The sequence below is a fragment of the Loxodonta africana genome, chromosome 3 (genome assembly GCF_030014295.1).
Source record: "Loxodonta africana isolate mLoxAfr1 chromosome 3, mLoxAfr1.hap2, whole genome shotgun sequence".
Classification (NCBI taxonomy): domain Eukaryota; kingdom Metazoa; phylum Chordata; class Mammalia; order Proboscidea; family Elephantidae; genus Loxodonta; species Loxodonta africana.
The window spans coordinates 144127630-144155297 of record NC_087344.1 but is presented as its reverse complement, the minus strand read 5'-3'; the positions used below and the strand labels follow the sequence as shown (position 1 = coordinate 144155297).

Here is a 27668-nt window from a genome sequence, read left to right as displayed (position 1 = left end):
CATCACTTCCTTAAATGCCTCAAACCCAGACATGTGCAAAAGTAAGCACATCTTCTTTAAACTGCTCCCTTTCAGTTTTGCTGTTTTTGTCAGTAACGCTATTCTAATCCCTTCTGCCTTATGTCCTTGGTGTTCTCCTTTCTCTCTCACTCCTGCAAGGAGGGTCGTCTTCTCACTGTTCCCAGAATAATTTGTCTTCACAACTTTGTGTTGTTACTTTGAATACAAATACTTTCTTCCTTTCTCTCCATCTTTCAAAAGCCTGTATTTCAAGCCTCTTTCTTCCCAACTGTTCCAATGGATCCCTGAGAGACTATGAAGGAAGCCCTCTTGATGACCCTTGATGAACCCAGAGCATGAGCAAGAAATAAAGCTTTTGAGGTGTGGGAGTTATTTATTCTTGCAACATAATCTAGCCTATCCTGGCTACTACACTGACCTTGGGTAAGTTATTTAGCCTTTCCAAACTTCAATTTCTTTATCTGTAAAATGGGGATTAAAACAGTATCTAACAAATATGGTTACTGTGAGGATCAAATGAGATAATACAGGTAAAAGCATTTAGCACAGTGCTGAGCATAAAAGAAGTAGAGGATAGATTTTAAGAAATTTGAATTGTTACCAAGTGGCAATTTGTATGTTAGCAACAGAAATGTCAAGCTTCAAATTATGAATGTTATGTATTATTGTTAGTAATCTTAGCTGAAGACCTGGGTATCTATAAATTAACATATTTTAAGATAATTACTATAGCAGTTAAGCCTAAATAATCATAAAAAAATAACTCACAGTACTATTGTTTTCTGTCATATCATGAATTTTTGGATACCATGAAAAAATGTCTGATATATGTACTTTAAGATTCATAAAGCTTATTAAGATGTTATCCTTGTTCCCAAAAGCCTATTTATAATACCAAAAAAACCAAATCCGTTGCCTTCCAGTGGATTCTGACTCATAGCAACCCTATAGGACAGAATAGAACTGCCCCATAGCATTTCCAAAGAGCAGCTGGTGGATTTGAACTGCTTACCTTTTGGTTAACAGCCCAGCTCTTAACCACTGTGCCTCCAGGGCTCCTATTTATAATAGGGCTATATTATACTATAAATAAATATTTAAATATGGAATCCAGGTTAGCATATTCATTACATATCACACTGCTATTTGTATTTAATTAAATTTTCTCTCTGAACTAACAGTAAACTAACTGACAAAACCACTTCATGAAGATGTTACACCTGAGCCAACAGTTCCACATTCCTATTTTGAAGAAAAATTTAAAATATTGTTTTATTAAGTAATTTTTTTGTCTGGACTAAACTTACTAGCACTGAAAATCAAGCGTCCACACTTTAGAAATCAAAGATCCCGGCACATGTCTTGGAGAAAATGTTAAATGAGAAAACACAGTGTAATAAACTGAAAAACACCTCCAGATGCCACACACCTAGGATGTGCTTTTAGACCAAAATAAAACCTTTTTAAAAAAACATTTTAAACAAGTCAGTTGCCTTCCAATGTATCTGATGAACTAAAGTGCCAAAACTGATTTAAATGGTATCTTTATTTTTTAGAAATCTCTACACCCAATAATTTATAATGTAGCCTCTTCTTCCAAACGACAGTATGACACAATTTTTTAAATAATGCAATTTTTGTGAAGAATTTGACACCAGTTTCTATTACGGGTCACCTTGGAGGGGCAAAAATCAGAGTTGTGTTAAGATGCTCTACAGTACTTTTTTTTTTTCATCTCCAAAAGCAAACGTGCAATCCGACGTGAAAAATGGCTACGTTAAAATCTCGTAATGTGGCTCATTGTACGCTAGGCGTTTCCACTACGATGGATCTGACTTCTAGTTTCTCGCTTAGCCTCCAGTAGTGACTGGGCAAGTTATTTCTGAGTATCTCCTTTCCCATAAAAAACGAGAAAATGGGTGGAGGACCATAGTGAGCTGTGATCCAAATAACGTCCATTAGAAATCTTCAAAAGCTTTCTTTCCGGACGATGCAGACACCAGGCATACGGGGTTCTGCCTTCCCCACATCCTCAGCCCCGAGTCCAAGCTCGGGTAGTCTCCTCTTTCAAGACCAATTTGGTCTCCTTAAGGAAAAGCAGAGAGTTCTTTTTAAGGAAATCCGGGGCTCCTTTGTCCCCCCAAACGGCTGGGGGAGGGTTTCGAGGCCTCCGCTGGTGGTGGGAGAGTAGAGACGAAGGAACTGAACTCTTCTCTCACATCCACCCACCCTACCCACCGTCTGCGGTCCCAGCCCTGGAGCAAGCGCGCTCCCAGGGTTCCCCGGTACCGTGAGGCGCGCGCTTGCTCGGCGACGGCCCCAGTGAAGGCGCGGGATGCTGGGCCGCACGCCGGACCCGGGACAGGCGGAAGCTACTGAGAGACCCCGTGCTTCCCGCCGGGGCGGGTGGGGGAAGGGTGGCAGCCACACCCGGAAGTCGGTCTGGTAGGGTGGGGGAAACTGGTTAGAGCCGAGGCTTCCGGTGGCGCAAAGGGTGTCGGGAGCTGCTCCCGGCAAACCTTCTTCTCAGGCTTCTGGAGGGGCCGCGGTTGGAGCCGCTGCGGCTTCTACGATCTGCGTTCGGGATAAACGGCCACGGGGCTGCCACTGCGGCTTTCCCTGTGCTTTACCCTGTTTGTATTCGTTCCCAGGCGGCCCCCGCAATTCCAGCAGCGGCCGAGGCCGACATGTTGTGAGGCGGTGGCACGGGTATCTGAAGGATGGTTTGGCCGAGGCGGCGGCAACGGCTCCTGGCGGGGGTGGCGGCGGCTCAGGCTCTGTAGAGCCGAGCTCGCTGGGTGTACGTCCGGTGCCTCGGGGAGGCCAGTGCCCCTGGATTTTGCCTCTGCTCCGGCGTCGTTGGGGTCCGGTTAGGCGACAGCTCCTGCCCCGCTGAGGAGACACGAAGGTGGTTGCCCAGCACCTCAAATTTCCGGATCACGCCAAGCTTACCCTTCCTCGGCCCGGCAGTGCTGTCCCCAGAACACTCAGCCCTTCGACTTTCCTACCAGCCTCGCCCTAAATCTCACACACTCGGGTGTTCCCCGCCTGGCCGAGCCAGCTCCTCCCCCCTTATTTGCTGCACCCTCTTCTCAGAGCGCCCCTCAGGGTCACTCTCCGAAGGCGGCCTTTTCAGAAATCTCCGTGGAGTAGTGGACCAGAACTGGGGAGTTTTTAAAAGTCGGGTGCGAGAGATAGGAATGTACGATGGCTTCCTCATCTGGCAACGATGATGATCTCACTATACCCAGAGCTGCTATCAATAAGATGATCAAAGAGACTCTTCCCAATGTCCGGGTGGCCAACGATGCCCGGGAGCTGGTGGTGAACTGCTGCACTGAATTCATTCACCTTATATCTTCTGAAGCCAATGAGATTTGCAACAAATCGGAAAAGAAGACCATCTCACCAGAGCATGTCATACAAGGTAAGTGGTACGTGTGGCGTTTGGATTAAAAGAGGGGCCGGGGGACAGTCTGCTAGTCGCACGACCCGTTTGTGTCAAAACCTTCATTCCTCTTCCTTGGTAAGTACTGTTGAGTGAAGAAGCCACACGGGCAAGGAGGCAGCTTTTTCCTTAGGAAAATCCCGTTGTGTGTTCTTGTGGTACTTGGCATCCGGCCGATGCAACTAAGGATTGCAAGCATTTAGGTCACCTCACAGCCCCAAAAGATCAGTTCTTGGTAATGGTCTCGATTTACAGCCGAAGCAACAAGAATTGCCTGCCCTAAGTTGAACCCAGATAATGACATTTGAGAAAGGAAGCCAGAAGTTCTCCCTTGGAAAGTTAAAATTCAGACAGAGGAACTTCAAGCAGGAGTGGAAACAGCACCCGTTCTCCCGCTCCACCTATTCAGTAATGTAGAGGAAAAGGTCAATATTCTGAACACATGAATAAAAAAATTCTTAACAAGAATGTATTCAGCTTGGGAAAGGTTATTGGTGTTTAGTAAAGGCCACTTCTTTTTATTTTTCGTTTAAAATAGTTTGATGGTTGTTCATCAAGTTTCCAAGAGTTTCAGTTCTATTATGTAAGGAAAGAGTGAATGTTCCTGCTTTGTTGTGTGGAAATAAATTTGAATGCAACTAAAAGCTTGGATTGGAAGATTGTGAGCAGTTTTTTTCATGAAACATTTCCCTGTACTTTCCTGCTGTCATTCCCATTTAGATGTATACATTTCATCTTTTACTGAATAGCACTTTTGGAAAATTTAAGTTTTTTTCCCCTCTCGTTTTGGAAAGCATTTAGTCCAGTAATAGGGATTTGGGGGACCATATTCTGATGGTTTCAGGGATGAGAGGCGTATTTACTAGTCATCATGCTTTGGGAAACACTTTTTGTGATTTTCACATGTACTGTTACACAGAAAGTTGCATTCAAATTGAGGTGAAAACTTGCCTTAAAATCTTAACAGTCTCTTGATTGCTTTTGAAGTCAGGAAAAGAAAAGTTTTAAGTGGTTAATTTAATCATTTTGGTAAGCAGATGGTTGTCTGGCATTTCAGTTTTATAATTTAACTTTTTCAAAGGTGACTTCCTGTTCTACTGAAGCAGAGAACACATCTGCTCATATTCACCGTATCCAGTATTTTACTGTCAATATTGACAAAGGAACTAAAAGATTCATTTTTGATCCTTAACTGACCTGCTGAATGTAGATTTAAAGCATACTCTGCTATTTCAATACATAGGGATTCTTAAAGCTAGTATTTTAATTTTTTTCTGCCTTTTTGGTGTGCTGAATGTTCTAGCAAGTAAAATGAAAGGCAAGGTGTCTATTTTTGTCTGTTTTTAATTTTACATTGTATGTGTGATTGCTATCATGTAGTCTTTCACAAGAGAATCCCACACAGATAGCTATAATTTCCTTTTACAACTCATTGAAGAGAAAAAAGGACCTTTTATCAACATTGCCTTTCTAATGAAAATTGCAGAAGATTTCAGTAGGATATGCTAAAACATTTGTTTACACCAGAGAAGTGGGGATCGTTCCCAAAATCTAATAACACATTACAACTGTCTTCTTGGGGAGAGTTTATTCTATTCTAGGATATATTTAGATTTCTGATTGACATGATGGAATAAAAGTGCAGCTGTAGCAAGCAGTGTGCTAAATAGTTCAACTTTGGAATATGCTAAATTCTGTGTAATGTATGAATCAGAAAGTTACAGTGAAAGCATTTTTCCTTGTGTACTGAGGGTCATTTATTAATTTTAAAGTATCATGTATTGACTGTTACAGTCTATAAATTTACCTTTTTTTTTTTTAAACTTGTATCATTGCTATTGTTGAGTGGATAAAGGCCCACATTTTTGCCCAAGAATTCTCCCTGGTTTGAGGAGTAGATTTTAAACGTTTATAATTTCATTTGAACCTCATCTTGCCTAACTATTTTAAAGAATTTTTGTTTTGAGTGGTTAAAAATTTTTTAAGGAAATGTTTAGGGTGTGTATAGTTTAGGTGCTTAAGGTATAGTTTTACAGACTAACTTTGGAAAATTAGGTTGGGAAATCATGTAGATGGGACGTTTTTTACACTTTTGTGTCAGCGCTGGTTTTTTAGGACTGTAGGATATATATATATATATATATATATATATATATATATATATATATATAAAAGTGCTATCGAGTCGATTCCGACTCATAGCAACCCTATGCAATGCGTAAGTAAAATAATAATGTAATTTTTAAAATGATATGATTCTAACATGTTGAAGCTTGAATTTTTAGTAATAAGTTTAATGAGCTAGACTTTGCATCAGTACATTTCACATGTTCACATGTCACCTTGTTGTACCTTGTCAAAGCAAATTAAGCATTCTGAGGCAATTCCGTAAAATGGAAGATAAAGTCAAAGCATGTTACTGCCAGTTTATCTATGAAATACTATAACTTAGTTTTTTTTTCCCCCCCTAAATAGTTTACTTATTTTGAGTTTTAAGAAAGAAGATTTCAGATCCATGGACAGAGTTCTAAGTTTTAAAAAGTATTCCTTTTATCTCTTTGCTGTTTTCTGTGCACTTTTATTTGTGAATGAGTTCTAACATGTCTCTTGCATTATGGGACAAAGTGACATGGAGAATCCTGGAGAATCCAGAGTTGCAAGCTGTACACTGGAAATTCTTTGGCCTTAGGCAAATCTGTTAGCTAAGGTTTTCCACTTCTGTGTAAATAATATTTAATGGTTTCAGGCGCACCTTGAAATTATTGAGAACCAGTTGGGTTAGAACCTTAAGTGAAATGTGCCACGATAAATTACAATTTTAAAAACTTGTAGTGGTACTGATAAGAATATAAAGCTGAAAGCCTGTTACATTACATTTAATCTTTACATCATGGTGCCATTTGTAAAACCAAAGTGAAAATGAGAATATTTTAGGTGGTATTATTTTCTTCCTGCATTTTTTAATCTCTTTCTACTTTTTTTTTTTTTCACATTTATGAGAACAGTAACTGAAAGTAGTGAAAGCTTGAAAAGGTCTCTGAGAATTGGCTTCCTCAGCAGTTAAGTTGCTCCAAGCTATCTATGATGGACTTTTTTTTTTTTTTTTAACCTGTAGTCCTTTGCACACTGATACTTTTGTAAAATACAATAAAAATGGATCTCTAGAAAAATGAAATGAAAAAAAAGACATAAAAGTTAAAATTTTTATTAGATCCAATGGACATAAATTACTCTGCTAAGTTGCTGTGAAAGTTTTTTTTTTTTTTAAATATTTTATTGTGTTTTAGGTGAAAGTTTACAGAGCAAATTAGTTTCCCGTTCAACAACTTATATCAGTGTGTTCCATGACATTGGTTTGCAGTCCCCACACTGTGTCAGCACTCTCCCCATTTCCGCCGTTGGTTCCCTATTTCCTCTTGTCTGGTTTTCCTACCCCTGCCTTTTCATCTTTACTTTTGGGCAAATGTTGCCCTTTTGGTCTCGGATAATTGTTTGTTCTACGGAGCATGTTCTTTTCAGGCGTTATTGTTTATTTTATAGGCCTGTCTGTTGCTTGGCTGGTAGGTGGTTTCCTGCACTGGCTGCAGTTACAAGTCAGAGGGGTGCCTTAGGGCCATAGTCTTGGGCGTGTTATGAAACTTTTTGAAGCTTTCTTTGAATTTCCTTACTTAACTCATACCTGACTTTTAAAGGCAATTCTGGCACAAGTCCATGGACCACACTTTGAGTAACTTTACTCTAAGGTTTAAACCACAGTCTGTTTTGAAAAGTGGGTATGAGATAGCTTTGGGATCATGGCATCTGAGTGATTGCAGAGAATTTACAATAATAATGAGAATGATATATTGCCTAAGTAATACACAGATTTTTTTCCCCAAAGAGACAATTTACAGCTTATCATAATCAGGTAGGATTTTATTATCATTCTTTCTAAAAGTGATATATCTTTTCCTTCTGCCATCCAACAGTTTCATAGTTGGCACTGTACTAGATACTGCTAAGGATGTAAAGATGAGTGATATCCTATTCCTACCGTGCCAGCAGTCTCTCATTGTCCCAGATTCCCATGAGTAGTAATACTAAGGAAGATACGGGTCTTAAGGGTCTTCAGAAACCTTTGCCAGGGTGATGATTCAAAAAGCCATTAGTGTATTTTGGCTCTTAATGTATATTAAGTGGACTGCATCACTCCCCTTCCCTCCAACAAACAAAAAGAAATTGGAGAATGTTGACTTATATTTTTTAAAGGTATATCACATAATTATTTTTTTAATGGAAAGCTTGCTTTATGCATTTTGAAGGATAATATGAGTCACACAAATTCATGTTATAACAAAACTTTTCAGGAGTACATTACTTTTGTAAAATAAGATACGCCTGTGTTAATTTTTGCTGGGGAGAAGTTTTTACCCCTTTTTTTTTTTAAGTAGCTGTCTTGTCTTTCAAACTGAAAAAATGTCCTAAGTATTTTTTTCCCCCCCTAATATAGTATGGCCTTTTTTTCTGGGTGTAGTTTTTAGATGGCAGAGAGTGGCGGATATGTCTCCAGAAAACAAGAGATGTATGTTTCTTTTACCCACAAAATAATTTTTTTTTCTATTTTTTCTTTTACTCTGTGATCCACAGAGCCAAGGCCATCAACAATCCATAAGGCCTCTTCGTACAAATTAGAGAAGTACCCCTTCCTTAAAAGCCTTTATTTCCATCTGCCAGAAAAAAAAGTCGTAATAAACATAGAAATCTATGATGTTTACAGTGCCCCACCCCCCAATATGGTACTCTTTACACACTGAACAACCTGTACAGCCATCAATGGTGGCCCTGCTTAGAGCCATTTCTGCTCTCCTCTAAGGTTCTCCTTTATGTAAGGTGGAAATGACTACTACTACTTGGTAACAAATAATGTAAAATATCCTTATTTAGATGATATTATAATCTGATTATTCATACGTACTAGCCAAAAATATCTTTAAAATTTAGGTTAAAATCAGTGCAGTTTTTGAAATTAAGTTGATGGCTATTCCTGTTGAGCCATCTTAGTGAGAATTGAGTATTCATTATACATAGTAGCTCTTTGAATAACATTAAATATTAACCTTGGGCATACTTGCAAATTTTTGAAAAGTTTTCTCAGCTGTAAATGTTTTATTTATTTTTAACCCAGGCCCTCCATGTTTAAATGTGGTTTACAGTGGATTTTCTTAACGTCTAGTCTAGTAATTTGTGCCATTTTGAAAGGTTGTCTCTCTTTGTGTTTTTCTGTTAGCTTTGTTACTTTAATATTTCATATTGTAAATATGCTTCTTTGCTGCTAATTTAGGTGTGTTAGTGTATATTTGTATATTTATAATGTACATTTATTTAGGCCCTATACATTTACTAGGGTACTTTTCTAAATTTGAGAGAAAAAAAATAAAATGAATAAAACATAAACCCAAAAAACCCATTGCCATCGAGTTGATTCCAACTCATAGTGACCCTATAGGACAGAGTAGAACTGCACCATAGAGTTTCCAGGAAGCGCCTGGTGGATTCGAACTGCCGACCTCTTGGTTAGCAGCCCTAACACTTAAACACTAGCCACCAGGGTTTCCTGAATAAAACGTAGTTCACATCAATTAAGTAACTCTTATGTGCTAGACACTGTGCTGAATGTCTTATGTTTATTGTTGATTCCTACAACCCTAAAACTAATAACAATATAATAGTGAACATTTTATTTTATATCCTCTGTGGAGCAGGCTATGTTCTTAGCTCTTTATTTATATTAATTCATTTATTCTTCACAGCAACCCAATTTTATGAGATGTAGTCACTGTTGTTATTTTTGTTTTAGAGGTGAGAAAACTGTGAGGCATGGAAGTAAAGGAATTTACCTAGAGTCATACAGCTAATATGAATCAGAGCTGGGACTCAGTCCTTGGCAGCTCGGCAGGGGCCTACATGCTTAAGTACTATATTTTATTGCCACTGGAAGTAGGAAGATATTATGAAATAGGTGCTGTTCTCATTTTGTAGATGTAAAAACTAAGCTATGTATTCAGGGCTATACAAATACAATGATAACCAAGTGTTTAATTCTGGGTCTAATTAATTTCAAAAGGGGGAGATTATTTCTATCTGGGAAGATTAAGCAAGTTTAATTGAAGACTGGGTTTGACCTGGACTTAGGATGCATTGCCATCAGCATGAATGTGAGAAACTCTGGTATTTATTGGGAAATATTGAGTGGTCATGTTTAGCAGAAGAATATAGAAATTTAATGGCAGAAGTAGAACTGAAAAAGGTAAGTGGGCCAGATCCTGGAGGACCTTGGTATAAAAAACCTGTTGCCATCGAGTTGATTCCGACTCATAGTCACCCCATCGGACAGAGTAGAACTGCCCCATAGGGTTTCCAAGGAGCGGCTGGTGGATTCGAACTGCTAACCTTTTGATTAGCAGCCAGGCTCTCAAACACTGGAAATCAGACTTTGTTTAGAATATGGTGGGAAACCGTAAACCATTCTCTTAATTTCTTTTGGTATTGTCTCCAGCAGGTATGATTGAAATACATTATTATGCTTGTGTGTTTAAAAACAAAGCAAATATTTTAGCTTCTAGCATTGACATTTAAAAAAAAAAAAGCAGTCAATTTAAATGAAAAGTGCAGGCTGCCTAATCACTTATTTTTCCATTCTGTATATCCCAACAAAAACCCTGGTGGCATAGTAGTTAAGGGCTACAGCAGCTAACCAAAAACGTCAGCAATTCGAATCCACCGGCCACTCCTTGGAAGCCCTATGGGGCAGGTCTACTCTGTCCTATAGGGCCACTTTGAGTCAGTATCGACTGGAAGGCAATGAGTTTGGTTTTTGGTTTTTGAGTTTATGTAATTAAAATTTAAGTAGTAGTACCTGGTGGCGTAGTGGTTAAGTGCTACAGCTGCTAACCAAAGGGTCGGCAATTTGAATCTGCCAGGCGCTCCTTGGAAACTCTATGGGGCAGTTCTCTGTCCTATAGGGTCGTTATGAGTTGGAATCGACTCGACGGCACTGGGTGGGTACTCCAAGGAACTCTGGTGGTGCAATGGTTAAGCCCTCATCTGCTAATCGAAAGGTCGTCTGTTCGAACCCACCAGCTGCTCTGTGGGAGAAAAGACCTAGTGATCTGTCCCTGTAAAGATTAGAAACCCCAATGCCGGCCAGTTGATTCTAACTTACAGTGACCATATAGGACAGGATAGAATTGCCCCATAGCATTTACAAGGCCATACTCTTTACAGAAGCACACTGCACATCTTTCTCTTGCGGAGCAACTGGTGGGTTCTAACTGCTGACCTTCCTCAGTTAGCAGCTAAGTGCCTAACTACTGCACCACCAGGGCTCCTTCCTGTAAAGATTACAGTTTAGGAAACCCTTTGGGGCAGTTCTATTGTCCTGTAGGGTTGCGATGAGTTGGAATTGACTCAAAGTCACGTAACAATAGTACTCTACTTTTTGGCATTAGATTATTTCTTTAAAAAGTTTATGAAAACAGCTTAATATTTGACATAATTAAAGTTGTAAATTATTGGAAATGTCTTAAAGAACTACAGCTTTAACTTGGGAATGTGATTTTGTTAAGGTATGTTTGGTATTCTCTGTGAAGAGCAAGTCCATAGGTGAGAATTGAAGGCATCTTTACTGAAGGCAGCCTGGTTCACCGTAATTGTTGAAAAACTGCAAGAACAGATGAGCTAAGTTAAATTCATTTAATGTGTTTTCCACCCACCTGTGTTTCACCACTGGCTCGGAATACAGATATGCCTTTGGGGCATTAATCAACATTTAGAAGATGGTAAAATAGAATTTTAAATACTATGAGCCAAAAAGAAACTTTATTCCTTGTCTTTCTAGATTTCAGAAGGCGTTTAGAGAATGCATGATTTTTCTTGTAAAATTTCCTTTCTCAGTGTGAAAAAATAAAGGGAATTTTTTGTAAATGCTTCTTCTATCCTTATAGTTTTCCTTCATCCCAGTTTTTCTGCCACATCACTTGAAAATGTTTTTATAGTGCTTCCTGTTAAGTTTAAGTTTTTAGAAAAACCTGTTGGCTGACTATAAATGAGCTATTTCCACCAGTATGTCCTAAACGTGGCAGTTTGAATATCTTTGCTTTAGTAGTTTCCTGTTGGTATATTAGAGAAAAAATCTTATCAGTTCTTTCACCCTATCCATTTGAAACTTAGTAGAGCATGTATCACCAGCCTACTTTTTTCAAGCCAAATGGCACAAAATATATTTGTTACTATTAACAAACATAATCCAAATATTTGACTTTTTTGTTTTGGGAAAATGCCTGATTTAATGGTGTTTGACTTACCATGAGTGATATAGGAAAAAATGTTTTCCTTAGTAAAACTATATGTTCTTACACTGGACCTTTTTTTCTCACAGGAAATGTTTTGGTCTTTTAAAAATTAGTCAGAAAGAAAAGGAATAGTGAAGGCTATGTCTTGAAATGTTTCTAAGTTTTAACTGATTTGCAGTCTAATTTGAACAAATCGATTAAATACTTCAACCCAAGCCACCTGCATAATTACAGTACAGTTAGTAAAATACTACAAAACAACAAAATACCCCTCCAAAAAAACCCCACAAAAGTGTCATGTTCCATAGGTAGGGGAAAAGTAATGTTTTATCATCCTTTTATATTTTCATATTTTCCCCCTAGCACTAGAAAGTTTGGGCTTTGGCTCTTATATCAGTGAAGTAAAAGAAGTCTTACAAGAATGCAAGACGGTAGCATTAAAAAGAAGAAAGGCCAGTTCTCGTTTGGAAAACCTTGGCATTCCTGAAGAAGAATTATTGAGACAGCAACAGGAATTATTTGCAAAAGTAAGTAATGCATTTTAAATTATTTTAATCTAAATTCTATCCTGTTTGCTAACAAAAACCATACTGGTTTCTGAAATCGTTTCCTAAATAATAAACATATGTATCCAGAAAGAGTTCCTTCTTCTCTGGCTGAAGTTTGATCATGGAGTCTGATTTTTAAATCTGGCCAGTTCGTCTCTGGTTTTTATACCAGTTAAATATTTGCAACCTGTTTTCTAAAGAGAGCAACTCCAAACAACTTCTTTGATTTTACTCTGGTGATTTTTTGAGACAGAATGATCATTTAAAAGTATGGAAAGTACACCTAAACGTTCTTAAAATTTTAAGTGATGGGCTGGTGAGAAAATACTATATCATTTTATAATGAATGACATACAGGAAAAACCTGATTAACTTTGTAATTAAGTGTTCAGTATACCTTTAAAACACTGTAATCTTAAAAATTCTTACAAGGCTCATGGAGCAGAGAAAAAGAGAAACTTTTTTCCTTTCTTGCTTGCTAAAATTTTGATGCTTATCCTGTGAAGGGTTAGCACAGAGTACTAATGACCCTCCATTTAAAAAAAGAAAAAAAAGAGGAGGTGGCAAGGCTGTTTTTCCCTACTAAGTTCTGGCCTCTCATTTGAAATTTTAAGACAGTTTTCGAATGAATAGAAGAGGTGAGATTTCTTAGCAGGTATTGTAGTAACCATTAGAACTGGAAACTATCATTTTAGATAATCTCTTACATATAAGCATCATAGCTGATTTCCATGCAGCCAGAACAGTGAGTTCCCTTTATGTGAAAAAGCATTGAGTTTTTTGGGGGGCTTTAAGTGAAAGTTTACAAATCAAGTCAGTCTCTCATACAAAAATTCATTTATACCTAGCTATATACTCCTACTTGCTCTCCCCCTAATGAGATAGCACACTCCTTCCCTCCACTCTCTATTTTCATGTCCATTCGGCCAGCTTCTGACCCCGTCTGCCCTTTCGTCGCCTCTCCAGATGGGAGCTGCCCACGTAGTCTCGTGTGTCCACTTGATCCAAGAAGGTCACTCTTCACCAGTGTCATTTTCTATCCCATGGTCCAGTCCAATACCTGTCTGAAGAGTTGGCTTTGAGAATGGTTCCTGTCTTCAGCTAACGGAAGGTCTGGGAACCATGACCTCCAGGGTCCTTCTAGTTTCAGTCAGACCATCAAGTCTGGTCTTTTTACGAGAACTTGAGGCTTGCATCCCACTGCTTTCCTGCTCCCTCAGGGGTTCTCTTTTGTGCTTCCTGTCAGGGCAGGCATTGGTTGTAGCTGGGCACCATCTAGTTCCTCTGGTCTCAGGCTGATGTAGCCTCTGGTTTATGTGGCCCTTTCTGTCTCTTGGGTTCATAATTACCTTGTGTCTTTGGTGTTCTTCATTCTCCTTTGCTCCAGGTAGGTTGAGACCAATTGATGCATCTTAGGTGGCTGCTTGCTAGCTTTTAAGACCCCAGAAGCCATTCTCCAAAGTGGGATGCAGAATGTTGCCTTAATAGATTTTATTATGCCAGTGGACTTAGATGTCCCCTGAAACCATGGTTCCCAAACTCCAGCCCTGCTACTCTGACCTTTGAAGCATTCAATTTATCCAGGAAACTTCTTTGCTTTTGGTTTAGTCCAGTTGCACTGACCTCATCTGTTTTGTGTGTTGTCTCTCCCTTCACCTAAAATAGTTCCTATCTACTAATTGGTGAAAACCCCTTTCCCTCTCTCCCTCCCTCCCCACTCTGGTAATCTTCAAAGAATATTTTCTTCTCTGTTTAAACTGTTTTTAGAGTTCTTATAATAGTGGTCTTATACTATATTTGTCCTTTTGCACCTGACTAATTTTACTCAGCATAATGCCTTCCAGATTCCTCCATGTTATGAAATGTTTCACAGATTCATCGTTGTTCTTTATTGATGTGTAGTAGTCCATTGTGTGAATATACCATAATTTATTTATCGATTCATCCGTTGATGGGCACCTTGGTTGCTTCCATCTTTTTGCTGTTGTAAACAGTGCTGCAGTGAACATGGGTGTGCATATATTTGTTTGTGTAAAGGCTCTTATTTCTCCTTTGAGTTTTAGGTTTGTGTCTCTAAGTCTAAGGTGTGTCTCTTGTAGATAGCACATAGATGGATCGTGTGTTTTTTTTATCCATTCCGTCACTCTCTGTCTCTTTATTGGTGCATTTAGTCCATTTACATTCAGCGTAATTATGGATAGGTATGAGTTTAGTGCTGTCATTTTGATGTCTTTTTTGTGTGTGTTGTCGACAGTTTCTTTTTCCCACTTAGTTTTTTGTGCTGAGTAGTTTATATATTGTCTTTTCCTCTTATTCATTCTTGATTTTGTTTCTGCTGAGCCTCTATTTTTTTCTTGTATTTTATTTTAATGAGTAGGATTGTTAGTCTCCTTTGTGGTTACCTTAATATTTACCCCTATTTTTCTATGTTTAAACCTAACTTTTATTTCTTATATCACCTTGTCTTCCTCTCTCCATATGAAAGATCTGTGACTACATTTCTTAGTTCCTCTTTATTGTTTTAATGTTGTCTTCTTTAACCTAATGACATCACTGTTTCCCTGTTTTGAGCGTTTTTTTTTCTCTTGATTTATTTTTGTGATTTCCCTGTCTTGGTTGACATCTGAGTGCTCTGTCCAGTGTTCAAGTCTTGGGTTGATATATATTATTGATTTTCTAACCAGAGAACTCCCTTTAGTATTTCTTGTAGTTTTGGTTTGTTTTTTTTTTACGAATTCTCTAAACTTCTATTTATCTGGAAATGTCCTATTTTGGCTTCCATACGTGAGAGACAGTTTTGCTGGATATATGATTCTTGGCTGGCAGTTTTTTTCCTTCAACGCTTTATATAAGTCATCGCATTGCCTTCTTGCCTGCATGGTTTCTGCTGAGTAGTCCAAGTTTATTCTTATTGACTCTCCTTTGTAGGTGACTTTTCGTTTATCCCTAGCTGCTCTTAAAATCCTCTCTTTAGCTTTGGTTTTGGCAAGTTTGGTTATATGTCTTGGTGACTTTCTTTTGAGATCTGCCTTATGTGGAATTTGATGAGCATCTTGGATAGATATCTTCTCATCTTTCACGATATCAAGGAAGTTTTCTGCCAACAAATCTTCGACAATTCCCTATTTTCTGTTTTCCCTCTCTGTTCTGGTACTCCAGTCACTCTTAGGTTATTTCTCTTGATAGAGTCCCACATGATTCTTACGGTTTCTTCATTTTTTTTAAATTCTTTTATCTGATTTTCTTCAAATATATTGGTGCCAAGTGCTTTATCTTCGGTCTCACCAATTCTGCCTCCCACTTGCTCAATTCTGCTCCTCTGACTTTCTGTTGAATTGTCTAATTCTGTAATTTTATTGTTAATCTTCTGAATTTCTGATTGCTGTCTCTCAATGGATTCTTGCAGCTTATTAAAATTTTCATTGTGTTTTTGAATAACCTTTTTAATTTCTTCACCTGCTTTATCTGTTCGTTCCTTAGCTTGTTCTGCATATTGCCTGATCTCCTTCCTGATCTCGTTCCTAGTGTCTTGAAGAGTTCTGTGTATTAAGCTTTTGTATCCTGCCATCTGGTAATTCCAGGAATGCACCTTCATCCAGAAGATCCCTTGATTCTTTGTTTTGAGAGCTTGTTGAAGCGATCATGGTCTGCTTCTTCATGTGATTTGATATTGACTGTTGTCTCTGAGCCATCTATAAGTTATTGTATTAATTTATTTTATGTTTGCTTACTGTATCCTAGCTTCTTGCTTTGTTTTGTTTTGATATGCCCAAATGGGTTGCTTGAGTGAGCTAGCCTGATTATTTTCGCCTTTGAATCTCTGAGGTCCTGTCAACAGATGAGTAGAGCTGTTATCAGGTATATGAGCCTAGGAGTCCATTCACTTTTCTCATATGGATTCAGCTTAGGTGTCCAGGTAACTGGTCATCGAGTGTGTGGTACAGGCTCTGTCCTACAGTCTTAGAGGGGCAGGGATGATTGGTGTAGGTACAGGTATCTGGTTGCAGCAGGGGGTCATGCTCTGAACAAGGCAGGGGGCTGACAACCATCCCCCAAGTGTCTGTGAGGAAAGCACATCACTGTTCCCTAGAGCACACAGGTGGGTGGGTTCTGCAGACACAGCATGAGCACCCAGTGCTTTTGGTTGTACGGACTGGAAGGTACCAGTTATCCTTGGACCCCTGTCACAGGTGGCTGGGTGACCTGAGTGGAGCCACCAGTCCTTAGGCCACTGATGTTGGTAGGTGAGGACCCTGTTTAATAGGCAAAGCGGTGTCAAACATCAAACTCCCACCCACTTTTCCACTGCACAGCTGAAACGGCTGCAGTCTGCCAGCAAGGGTCTGTTCTGCTGAAATAGGCCCACACAGATCCATGCAGGGGCAAAAGGTATTCAAAGTCTACAGACCATTTATGCCTGGACAGGAGCCGTTTCTGTCCTGAGGTCCTCAGGTTAGCGGAGCCGGCAGATTATCTTTTCCCCCAATTGGGAATTTATTCCTTGTCTAAGGCTGGGAGAATGGCTCAGGGCGTGCAACAAGACCTATCTCAGGCCCAGGGAAATCAACAGCCACTGAAGCTGGCTCGGGGGTGTGGTAAAATATATGCAAGTGCTTAGCTTTTGCTGAGAGCACCATTATTCTCTGGTTCTGGAGGTGTGAGGAGGCTGTGCAGCTGGCTGTTTCTCCCTGAGGAAACTGCGGCTGAACGCTACCACCAGTCCACTGCAGTTGCTCCCGGGAATGGTTCCTGGGGATTCCCGGCAGTTCAGGTCCAGCAACTCCTTTCTGCTTCCAAACCGTCTCTCCCTCCCCTGCCACTCAGTCCGTTTTCTGACTTTGCCTTTGATGTTCAGGGCTCCTAGGTTGTCATGAGTATAATTATTTCACTTGTTTTTTCGGGTCTTTGTTGTAAGAGGGTTGACCGGAAGCATCTGACTACTCCGTCATCTTGGCCCCGCCTCTGAAAAAGAGTCAAGTTTTTAAGTGGTATCAGGCACTAGGCACCCGATACCAATTAAACTAATAAGAAAAATAAAAGCTTACTAACATTTGTTCAGTTTTTACCATTTGGTGGTCAAGTAATTTAACTTATATTACCTCAGTTAATCCTCACAGTAACCTATGAGATAGGCACTAAAGAGGAAAAGTCTAAGGCAGGCATGAACACATGCAAACAATACTGTAATCCATGTTATAATCCATATAAATATGAGGAGCCAAAGAAGTGATGATCTAAAAAAAAATATTTTAATGGCTATTTATTGATTCTCTGCTATTGTGGGTCACCTGAAGAGTGCTGAATTCAATGAGATGAAAGAAAGAAGATGCTCTGTTAGATGCTGTACTAACAGAATTTTTATGAAATAATGTTTTATTGTACCCATTTTACATGTTAAGAAACAAAACTCAGAGGTAGAGAAACTTGCATGAGATCATTCGTTCATTTGTTCTACAGATGTTTATTTACTTTTTACCAGACTTTGTGCTTTTTTTTTTTTTTTTTTTTGTGCTAGGTAGTAGGCTTACAGCAATCAAGAAAAGAGACGTGGTTCCCATCATAATGGAACTTAGTCCACTGGGAAAAATTGACTTAAATAAAACAGGTTTAAGTTCATACGGGTGGGAAGTGTTGGAGCCTAAATTCAGGCTTGCATCTTCTGACTCAAAAATATGTGCTCTTTCTCCAATACCATGCTAATGCTCTAGCCACCATTTTGTCTGCTTAAATTTATTTTGGACCTTTTAAATGGAATATGCTATATTCTTGCCAGGTCAAAGAGATAAGTTAAAGAAATAATTTACTGCTTGCCAAATCTGTATTCACCTCTCTGCCCCTGTCATTTGATCCCCTCCCCCTGCCCCTTATCTCCCTTCTATCTTACTGTGGCCTGTGGGCAAAGATCCCCTAGTATTTCTTTGCTCTTGTGAGAAAGACTAACAGACCAGAGAGGTGAAATTATAGTAGCTGCCTAGTACTTCTTTTCTAAAATCCTAAGTATGAAAGGAACTAAGTAAATGTAACATCTGTTTATCATTTTTCTTTCTTTTCATTTTCTAGACTTTATTTTAAATAGTAACAAGAATAGCTTCATTTGGAGCTTTCACTGCTAGCAGCAAATATTTGGAAAGCAGGAAAACCCATTAGTACATCAAAATTAAAGTTAACTATAAACTATAAATGAGTCATTTTCGTATGTGGAAGTGAGAATCTTAAAACATAATGAAAATCTCCAAAAGAAGAAGTAAATTAGGAAGTATATGCCTACTTACCTCTCTTATAGCCTCATTTTGGAAGAAAAAATATTTGGGATGGATTGGGTAGGATGCAAGGGAGGATAAAGGAAATTAGAGTAGCTAGCATTGAAGTGCGGAAGTAAATACAAAGAAATTGTGTTAACCGACAATGATTTTAAAGGCATAGGAATGCTTTTTATATTCAGAGAGAAAAGCATGTGAGCTAATATGGGGCCATGGTATTTTAAAGTCAGTTAAATTTGAAATGTAACCAGTACATAACTTTTGTAGACCATGTAATAAAACTTTTGTAGAGACTTGAAATTATGCAAGTTTTTGTTTTTGTGCGATGAAACTAAACCTGTTTAGAGTTGGTTAAGAGCCCTGGTGACACTTAGGTGCTAACCAAAAGGTTGGCAGTTCGAATGCAGTCACCGGCTCCATGGGAGAAAGACCAGGTAATCTGTTTCCATGATATTTACAGCCAAGAATACCCAATGGGGCAGTTATACTCTGTCACATGGGATCACTGAGTTAAAAATCCACTTGACAGGACCTAATGAGAATAACATAGTTGATTTAGGCCATAATAGAAAATATGTATATATTTTATTTTATATTTTATATATTTTGTATATTTGATTTAGACCATAGAGTTTTTAAATTGATTAAATTTGTATATTTGGTTTGCCCTACAGTTTTCTTACAAACTCTTAAAATGTTTTTAGCCAAGCACTCTTAGTCTACTTTGAACTCTTTGGGTATTCCTGCCATAAAAGTAAATATGCCTGTGTGTCAGAATGTCTTCCACATTTCTTTATAAAAATGGGTAAAAATAATTACTAGAGAGAATACCTGTTTTTTTTTATTATTGTGCTTTAAGTGGAAGTTTACAAATCAAATCAGTCTCTCACACAAAAACTTACATACACCTTGCTGTGTACTCCCTAGTTGCTCTCCCCCTAATGAGACAGCCTGCTCCCTTCCTCCACTTTCTCTTTTCGTGTCCATTTTGCCAGCTCCTAACCCTCTCTACCCTCTCATCCCCCCTCCAGGCAGGAGATGCCAACATAGTCTCAAGTGTCCACCTGATCCAAGAAGCTTACTCCTTACCAGCATCCCTCTCCAACCCACTGTCCAATCCAATCCCTGCCTGAAGAGCTGGGAGAGTACCTGGTTTTTAATTTTCTAAGCAAAAAAAAAAAAATTTTGTTTACTGTAAAAAAAATTCTCTGACCCGTTTTTTTTCTTTCTTACTCTTTCAGTCTTCATTACTCACTTCTTCCTCTTTTCCTTCAACCGTATGTGGGTCTCCTGCATCTCCAAACAAAAAAAACAAACTAGTTGTCATCAAATTGATTCAGACTCATGGCAACCCCGTGTGTTTCAGAGTAGAACTGTGCTCTGTAGGGTATTTTCATGGCCGTGACCTTGAAGCTGCTTTTGGTAGCAGACCTTTCTTCTAGGTGGCTTTGAACCACCAGTCTTTCAGTTAGTAGTGAAGCACTTAACCATGTATGCCACCCAGGGCCTCCCCTGTATCTCCTTATATCCCCAGAACTGGTCTGTCTTTTGCTATAATGATACATACTACTGTCTTTTGAAAATATATGCCACTTACTCCTTAATTGTATTTTGACATCTGTTCTTACCACAGAGACATCCTAACACCAAATTCAGTGTCTTTTCTGTCAATTCTCATTCTTTTTTTTTTTTTTAATTTTATTTTGCTTTAGGTGTTAAGTTTACATCGCAAATTAGTTTGTCATTCAAAAATTTATACACAGGTTGTTTTGTGACATTGGTTGCAATCCCCAGATTTTGTCAGTACTCTCCCCCTTTCACTTTCCACCTGGATTCCCTGTGTCCATTCATGCAGTTTTCCTGTCCCTTCCTGCCTTCTTGTCTTTGCTTTTGGTCAAGTATTCCCCATCCGGTCTTGTATACTTGATTGAACTAAGAAGCATGTTGCTCCTGTGTGATATTATTTGTTTTATAGGGCTATCTAATCTTTGGCTAAAAGGTAGACTTCAGGAGTGGCTTCAGCTCTGAGTTAGTAGGGTGTCCAGGGGCCATAGTCTTGGGGGTTCCTCCAGTCTCTGTCATGTGTCTTTGGTTTTCTTCATTCTCCTTACTCTGGATGGGATGGGACCAATAGATATATCTTAGATGGCCACTCACAAGCTTTTAAGACCCCAGATACTGCTCACCACAGTAGGATGTAGAACATTTTCTTTATGAACTATGTTATGCCGATTGACCTAGATGTTCCCCATGAACATGGTCCCCAGCCCTCAGCCTCAGCAGCTCTTTCCCTCAAGGTATTTGGACGTGTCTAGGAAGCTTCTATGACTTTACCTTGGTCGTGTTGTGCTGACTTCCTCTATATTGTGTCATCTTTCCTTTCACCAAAGTTAACACTTGTCAATTATCTAGTTGGTTTATTTCCCTTCAGATTCATCCATGTTGTGAGATGTTTCATGGATCCATCATTGTTCTTTATCCTTGCTATAGGTTTCTTTTCTTGTAGTGACTGTTTGGTTAGGTATTGGTATAATGCTAGCCATATAAAATGAGTTGGGCAGCATTTCTTCCTTTACAATTTTCTGGAAGATTTTGTGTAGAATTAGCATTGTTTCTTCCTTAAACACTTGGTAGAATCTATCAGTAAAGGCATCAGAATCTGGAACTTTCATTGGAAGATTTTTTAACTACAACTTAAATTTTCTTAATAGATACAGGGTTTGAGCCATCAACCTTTCAGTTAGTAGCCAAGCACTTAACTATTTATGCTACCCAGCAACTCCCTTGTATCTCCATGTATTCCCCAAATCCTTCTGTCTTTTGCTATGATGATATATGTTACCACTTTTTGAAAATATATGCCACTTAATCCTTACTCCTTGTATTTCGATATCTATTCTTACTGCAGAGACATCCTAACACCAAATTCAGTGACTTCTTTTTTCTTTCAATTTTCATTCTTGAGGTTTTTGTTTTTAATGACATTTAACATAGACTGCTTCCTTTATTAGTCTCCAACACTATGGTTGCTTGATTAACGTTCCCCTGAGGTAATAACGTTTCTTCTTGCATTTCACTACCACCACCGTTTTATTCTCCCTGTCTCTATGCTTTGATCATTAAGTTTTAAGTCAAAATTCAATTAACGTGTGAGTTCCTACTGGTATGCAAGACATTATATATGGTACTGCGGGTATACAAAGACAAGGAATATTTCATTCTTCGTCATAAGAAACTTAGTATCTTGTAGGGGAGGTATAATGTAGGTACGCTAACAACTGTAGTATGAGGCTGACTGATTTCATGAGGCAGATGCAAAGAGATCCCAAGTACAGAAAACATCACATCAGATTTTGAGGGTGCAGGAGTTAACTAAGGAATCGTCCCTCATCCTGAAACCCATCTTTCTGTGCTGTGCAATGCTGGGGCTACTACTCCGCAAACCACGTTTCTATTTTGCTAGCTGATTCCCTGTCAGATTTTGCTGCCGGTAGGGAGTTCTAGAAGGAGATTGCAAGGCTGGAGGAGGAAGAAAGGACTTGTTCCTTCCTTTGGTTTCCTATGGCAGGAGCTGAATCCAGTTTGCAGTTTCTCTAATACAGAGCCATCCTGAACATGCACTTGCTCCTCGGAGGTGTGGGTCCAAACTGTGGGAACACTCCTCCAAGCTCAGAGATACTTACTGGTACCATCAGATCTGTGCCTTGTCTTCAGAGGCCTGAATTTCAGCTCCATGATGTTACCCGTCTAAGCTTCTAAGTTTCAAAAATTCTCACCTCTTTTCTTGTTCCCCCCAGTTCTAGAATTGGCTGTGTCCTGTAGTTGCCACCACCATGATCTCTTAGTGTTCTCTTACCTTTTCAGTCGCCTAACTAACAACTTTATACTTGGTTAATAATCCTTTATATAAAAGTCTTTCTGTTCATGTAATTAGTGTGGTTTCTATCTTCTGATTAGACCTGACTGTTACAGGGGTAAATCAGGAAGAACTTAATGGAGAAAGTAGTTATTTCAGTTTGACTTGAAGGAAGGGTGGAATTTCTGTAGGTGAAAATCAGGAAATTCAGTGAATATCAGCATACACAAAGGTAGTGAAAATGGGGAAGTATGTGTATACGGTATTTGGGAAACGTTTTATACTCCAGGTTTTTTTCTGGGGGGGAGCACAAAGTACTTGTTAGAGGAAAAGATTAGAGAGAGGTTGGAGCAGGTGTTAATTTGGAGGGTCTTAAACTCTAGGCTGAGAAATTTGAACTTAATTGGTAACAATTAAATGAATTTTTTTTTTTTTTTTTTAAGTAAAATAATAACCTGATAAGAATTCTCCTCTAGGGATGTTTGGGTAAAAGATTAATGACAGATTATTTTTAAAAATGAGGAATATACGTGGTAAAAATCTTAATGTTAGAGATTATGCCAAGTATCGTTTTTCCCACAGAATATTCATTCAGAAAACACTGAGGGCCTGTGTGTTAGGAATGCAACAATGAATTTGAAATATGAAAGCAGCCTTAATTCTTAAGTCTAGTGGAGAAAAAAGATAAATACTCAAATAATTATTAAAATAAATAGGTAAGGGATTGCGAAGAGAATTATGGGCATATGATATAGGGCACAAAATGTGGCCTGAAAGTGTCAAGAAGGACTTCTTGTCTTGTGTTTTAAAGGATGACCAGGGATTAGCCATGCATAAAGGAGAGTATGAGGCAGGCTTAAGGAACAAACAGCATTGTATTGATAGCCTAATGGGAAATTGTAAGATCTTTCAAGAACAAGTTCTTTTTTCCCTTTTTGGGGTAGTTTTTCTGCTAACAGGTGATATCAAATCAAGAAGGTGCCTTAGCTATTGCAACAGTTCATATAATGCATACTGTATCTGGACTTCAAAAATCCTGTGGTTTTCATAGAGGATATATCAAATGAGTGGATTTTAACTACCCCATTTACTAGAATTCAGTCCTTATTGAATGTCTTTGCTCTAGTGTGTGTATGTGTGTATACAGAGAGAGACATATATAGGGTGGGGAATTGTGATAGGAATGCAAAAGAAATATCAGGATAGCTGTTGTATTCATTTACAATAATTTCCCCCTAAGAGTTAGAGGTACTGTACTAGAGAGCTTTTAAACCACAGAAATAATGTTTATATTGAAAAATATGTACATCAAAATTGTAAGATGAGGGGACAGAAGAATCAAATGAAAAGAAAGGAAGAGAGAAATACAGGGAAAGGAACCAAAGAAAAAATAATTGTGATTTTCTATCATCATTTTCAGCATCTTAAATTGAACCAAAGGCATAAAAGGAGACCCTTACAAAAGAGACAAGTCTGTGACATTCTCCTTTGACCTGTATAGTTGACAGAAAAACAGTCTCTGACTGTATTTCTCATAGAGCTCATGCTCTCCAGATGTACAACACTTATATAGTGGTTGGAAAATAGCCAAGTTGGATAATTACTGAATCTGTAATTGGCTTAATCTGTATTTAACCAAAATGTGTATTTCGTGGGTGTGGGTGTGGGTGTGTGATTTTTAAAAAAATTATTATCAATTGGGTGTTTTTTTTGTTTTGTTCTGTTTTTATTGTTTTGTTGTGTAGGCTAGACAACAACAAGCAGAACTGGCCCAGCAGGAATGGCTTCAAATGCAGCAGGCTGCCCAACAAGCCCAGCTTGCTGCTGCCTCGGCCAGTGCATCCAATCAAGCAGGATCTTCTCAGGATGAAGAAGAAGATGATGATATCTGAAATTTGCCAGCTGAGTTTCTATTTCCTCTATAAATGTTTTTCCCCACAAGAAAACAGTGAAAGAAATGCTTCTCTGTAGTTTTGTATGCATCTTGGTGGACTTGCCATTGGTATTCTAGGGATGGCTGCTGTTAAGTTTCATCTTTTGTGTGCTATACATGTAAAAACTGTCTCTTTGAACTATTGAAAATTTAAGGTTCAGTATAATACCAATTTTGAATTTTTAATGGTGTTTATGAAATTTTAGATAGCAGTGAGTCCTTTATTTGATCAATAAACAGTGTTACAAAAAACTTCAAGTTTGTAAAAATACAGTAAAATTTATACAGAATCTCTACATCCACATTTGCATTTCCTCTGCCCTTTTAACTAAACTAAAAATTGGGGATTTTAAATTATTTTGGAGGGGTGTGGTACAGTAGACATCAGATCAGTTTGGTGAAAAAAACTGAGTTCAGTTCTGTAGTATCTGAATTTTTTGCCTTTTAAAATGAGTATATATATAGGCAATAAATATATATGCTCAGGTAAATATACTTGTTTAAAAAAATTTCAAAACAAGACATTAAAAAAGTAGTAAGGAGTAGGTTCAATAGTAGTTGTATAAATTTGGTGGGTTTTGTTTTGACTTTGTTTTTGCTTTGTGTATTGGTAAAAGGTACAGTTTTATTATGGCATAATTTATCTTGAGCTTATTACATTTCAAAGATAGCCCCATTTTGAGAATTGTCATTATTCTTACAATTTCACTCCAATTTAATAATTGTTGTTAATAGTATTACTTGCTTAGTTCATCCATGTTTATATTATTCAAGTATATAGATGGAACTTGTGAAACAGTTGAGTTCCGTTGGTTTAAACTAAAGTTCATGAATATTCAGATCTTTGCTGGGGGAAAGAAATGAAAGTTAATGAGTATGCTTGCTATAAAAGAGGGATTTTTGTTTGTTTAATTTAACTTGTAGTTATAGTTTACTTACTGTTTGTTTTTAGCATTACTTTTACATTTTCTTGACTAGATGACCTGAAGAGTCCAATGCTACCTTTTAAAATGACACCAATCTCTTTCATCATAATTGAGTGATAGCTTAAAAAAAAAAAGATTGGTTTGGTTTGGTTTAAGAAAGGGTTACATAACTTACCAGCACTATATGAAACACAAATAGTTCATTTTAACCTGCTAGTTAAAGGGAAGAAGCTTTAATTTGGCTTCAGTAATAAAGTACGGGAGTGATTGTTGTAGGCATATAGCATGTTGAAGAAATGGCATATTGCTCATATTTTGGAAACAGAAAGGAAAAGTCCCTTATAGTATGAAGTAATCTAAATTCCTGTGTGAATTGCCAAACCTTTAAATTTCTATATTTACCAAACCCAAAAATAGATTGTAGCTGCCATGATTCCAATTTTAATTGGAAAGCTAAATATAAGTGAAGTTTACAAGTATTAGATTTCTTAATGATCATATTTTACAGTTTTAGAAAAAGTGAAATATTGTCATACATTTATTAAGTATATTTCCCCCATGCAACAAAAAGGTTATTTTTGCTGAATGTTTAAGTTGGCTTTTCTAATTTGTACTGTAACATTCTTACACTTTATTTTAAGTATATCTGTTTCTTAAGTAAACAACTTAGATATTTTTCCACACCTTTTTTTTTCTGATGCAGAGTTCAGGTTGATTAATATTTTACTGCATCTGGTAATGTATTATATATTTGAAACCTAGTGTCCTTTCATTTTGACATTCTTGTGATTTCATATGCTGTATTCTTCAAGCAATAAAATTCTGATGTGTTTTATAAATTGTTTTTATATTTAATGAGCTGTACGGACTAGTGGGAGGAGATCTTATTAAAGTAAAACCTGTAAAAACTAGAACCTGTGTAAGGCAGAAACCTGTCAGAGAAAAAAGACTCAAATATTTTCCACTAAAACGAGTGATAGAAAAGTGGTAAGATTGCACCGTGTCAAAGGCGGAAAATTAGTGAGACCTGGAAAAATAAGGCAGTCCCTTCAAGTTCTAGCTCTAACAGGTTTCACTGTATTACCATTTGACTAGGGTATGGGTAGTTTCAAGAATCTTAGGCCCAAAAGCCGTCTTGGTCATTTGGCATGCAGTGCCCACCTTTCTCACTTGTTTACTATTATTTCAGAAAATGTGTTGTTACTTGTATTTTGTAATGTACAGACCTTAGGATCCAGGATAACAAAGCTAGTTAAGTACTGGTTTACTTTTAGATTACTTTCTAGCATTTTAAGGCACTATTCTGTCAGATGTTAAAATTTTTAGACTCTTTTGGAGCAAGAAACAAAATCTTTAGGGTTCTTCAAAAGTAAAGTTGCTGTTCAGTTTATTTATCTCATTCCCTTTAATATACGTCTGTCTTTTTCAGCAGATAATCAGACTGATAAGGATTGAAAAGGCACCAATTTTAAAAACAGCACATACCATACAACAGAAAAATGCACAACTTCATGAAGGTTTTTGCAAATCAAACATGTATCACCAGCTCTCAGATCAAGGAACAGCGTTATGAGTACCCCAGAAGCACCGTTCTTGCCCCTTTCTAAACACTATCCTTTTCCTCCTTAGAAGTAACTTCCTAACTTTTAAAACCAGGTTAGTTTTACCTGTTTTTTACTTTATATAAAAGGAATCATATATACTTTTTTGCTCAGCATTATATTTTTGAGTATATTAGTTTCCTGTTGCCACTGCAACAAATTACTACAAACTTAGTAATTGAAAACAATACAAATTTATTCTCTTAGAATTCTAGAGATGAGAAGTCCAGAATGAGTTTCACGGGACCAAAAAGTCAGGGTGTTGGCAGGGTTGGTTTCCTCAGGAGGTTCTAAGGGGGGAATACATTTCCTGGCCTTTTTCAGCTTCTAGTGGCTGCCTGTGTTCCATGGCTTGTGGGCTCCTTCTTCCATTTTCAAAGTCTGCTTCCATTATCTCATATCCTCTTACTTAGTCAAATCTCCCTCTGCCTCTACGTTTAGGGCCCTCCCAGATAATCTGGGATAATCTCTTCATCTCAAAATCCTTAACTTAATCACATCTGCAAAGTCTCTTTTGCCGTATAAGGTAATACAGGTTTCAGGGACTAGGACCTAGATATCTGAAGGCCATTATGCAGCCTACCACAGTGAGATTTATCTATAATGTTGCATGTATTTATACTTTACTCATTCTCATTGCTGTGTGGTATTTAATTTATCCATTTTTATTATATCTAAAATGTATTTATCCATCTTCTGTTGAGCATTTGAGGAGTTTTTAGTTGTAGGCTATTAGGAACAGTGC

At 37.9% G+C, this 27668-nt stretch overlaps 1 protein-coding gene across 1 annotated transcript; it reads left to right on the top strand.

The window, feature by feature from the left end:
* The first annotated feature begins 2512 nt into the window (after window positions 1–2512).
* DR1 (down-regulator of transcription 1) lies at window positions 2513–27668 on the top strand. The gene is made up of 3 exons (XM_003418459.4): window positions 2513–3448; window positions 12163–12326; window positions 24209–27668. The coding sequence occupies exons 1-3, from the start codon at window positions 3229–3231 to the stop codon at window positions 24353–24355; spliced, it is 531 nt and encodes a 176-aa protein (XP_003418507.1). The 5' UTR covers window positions 2513–3228; the 3' UTR covers window positions 24356–27668.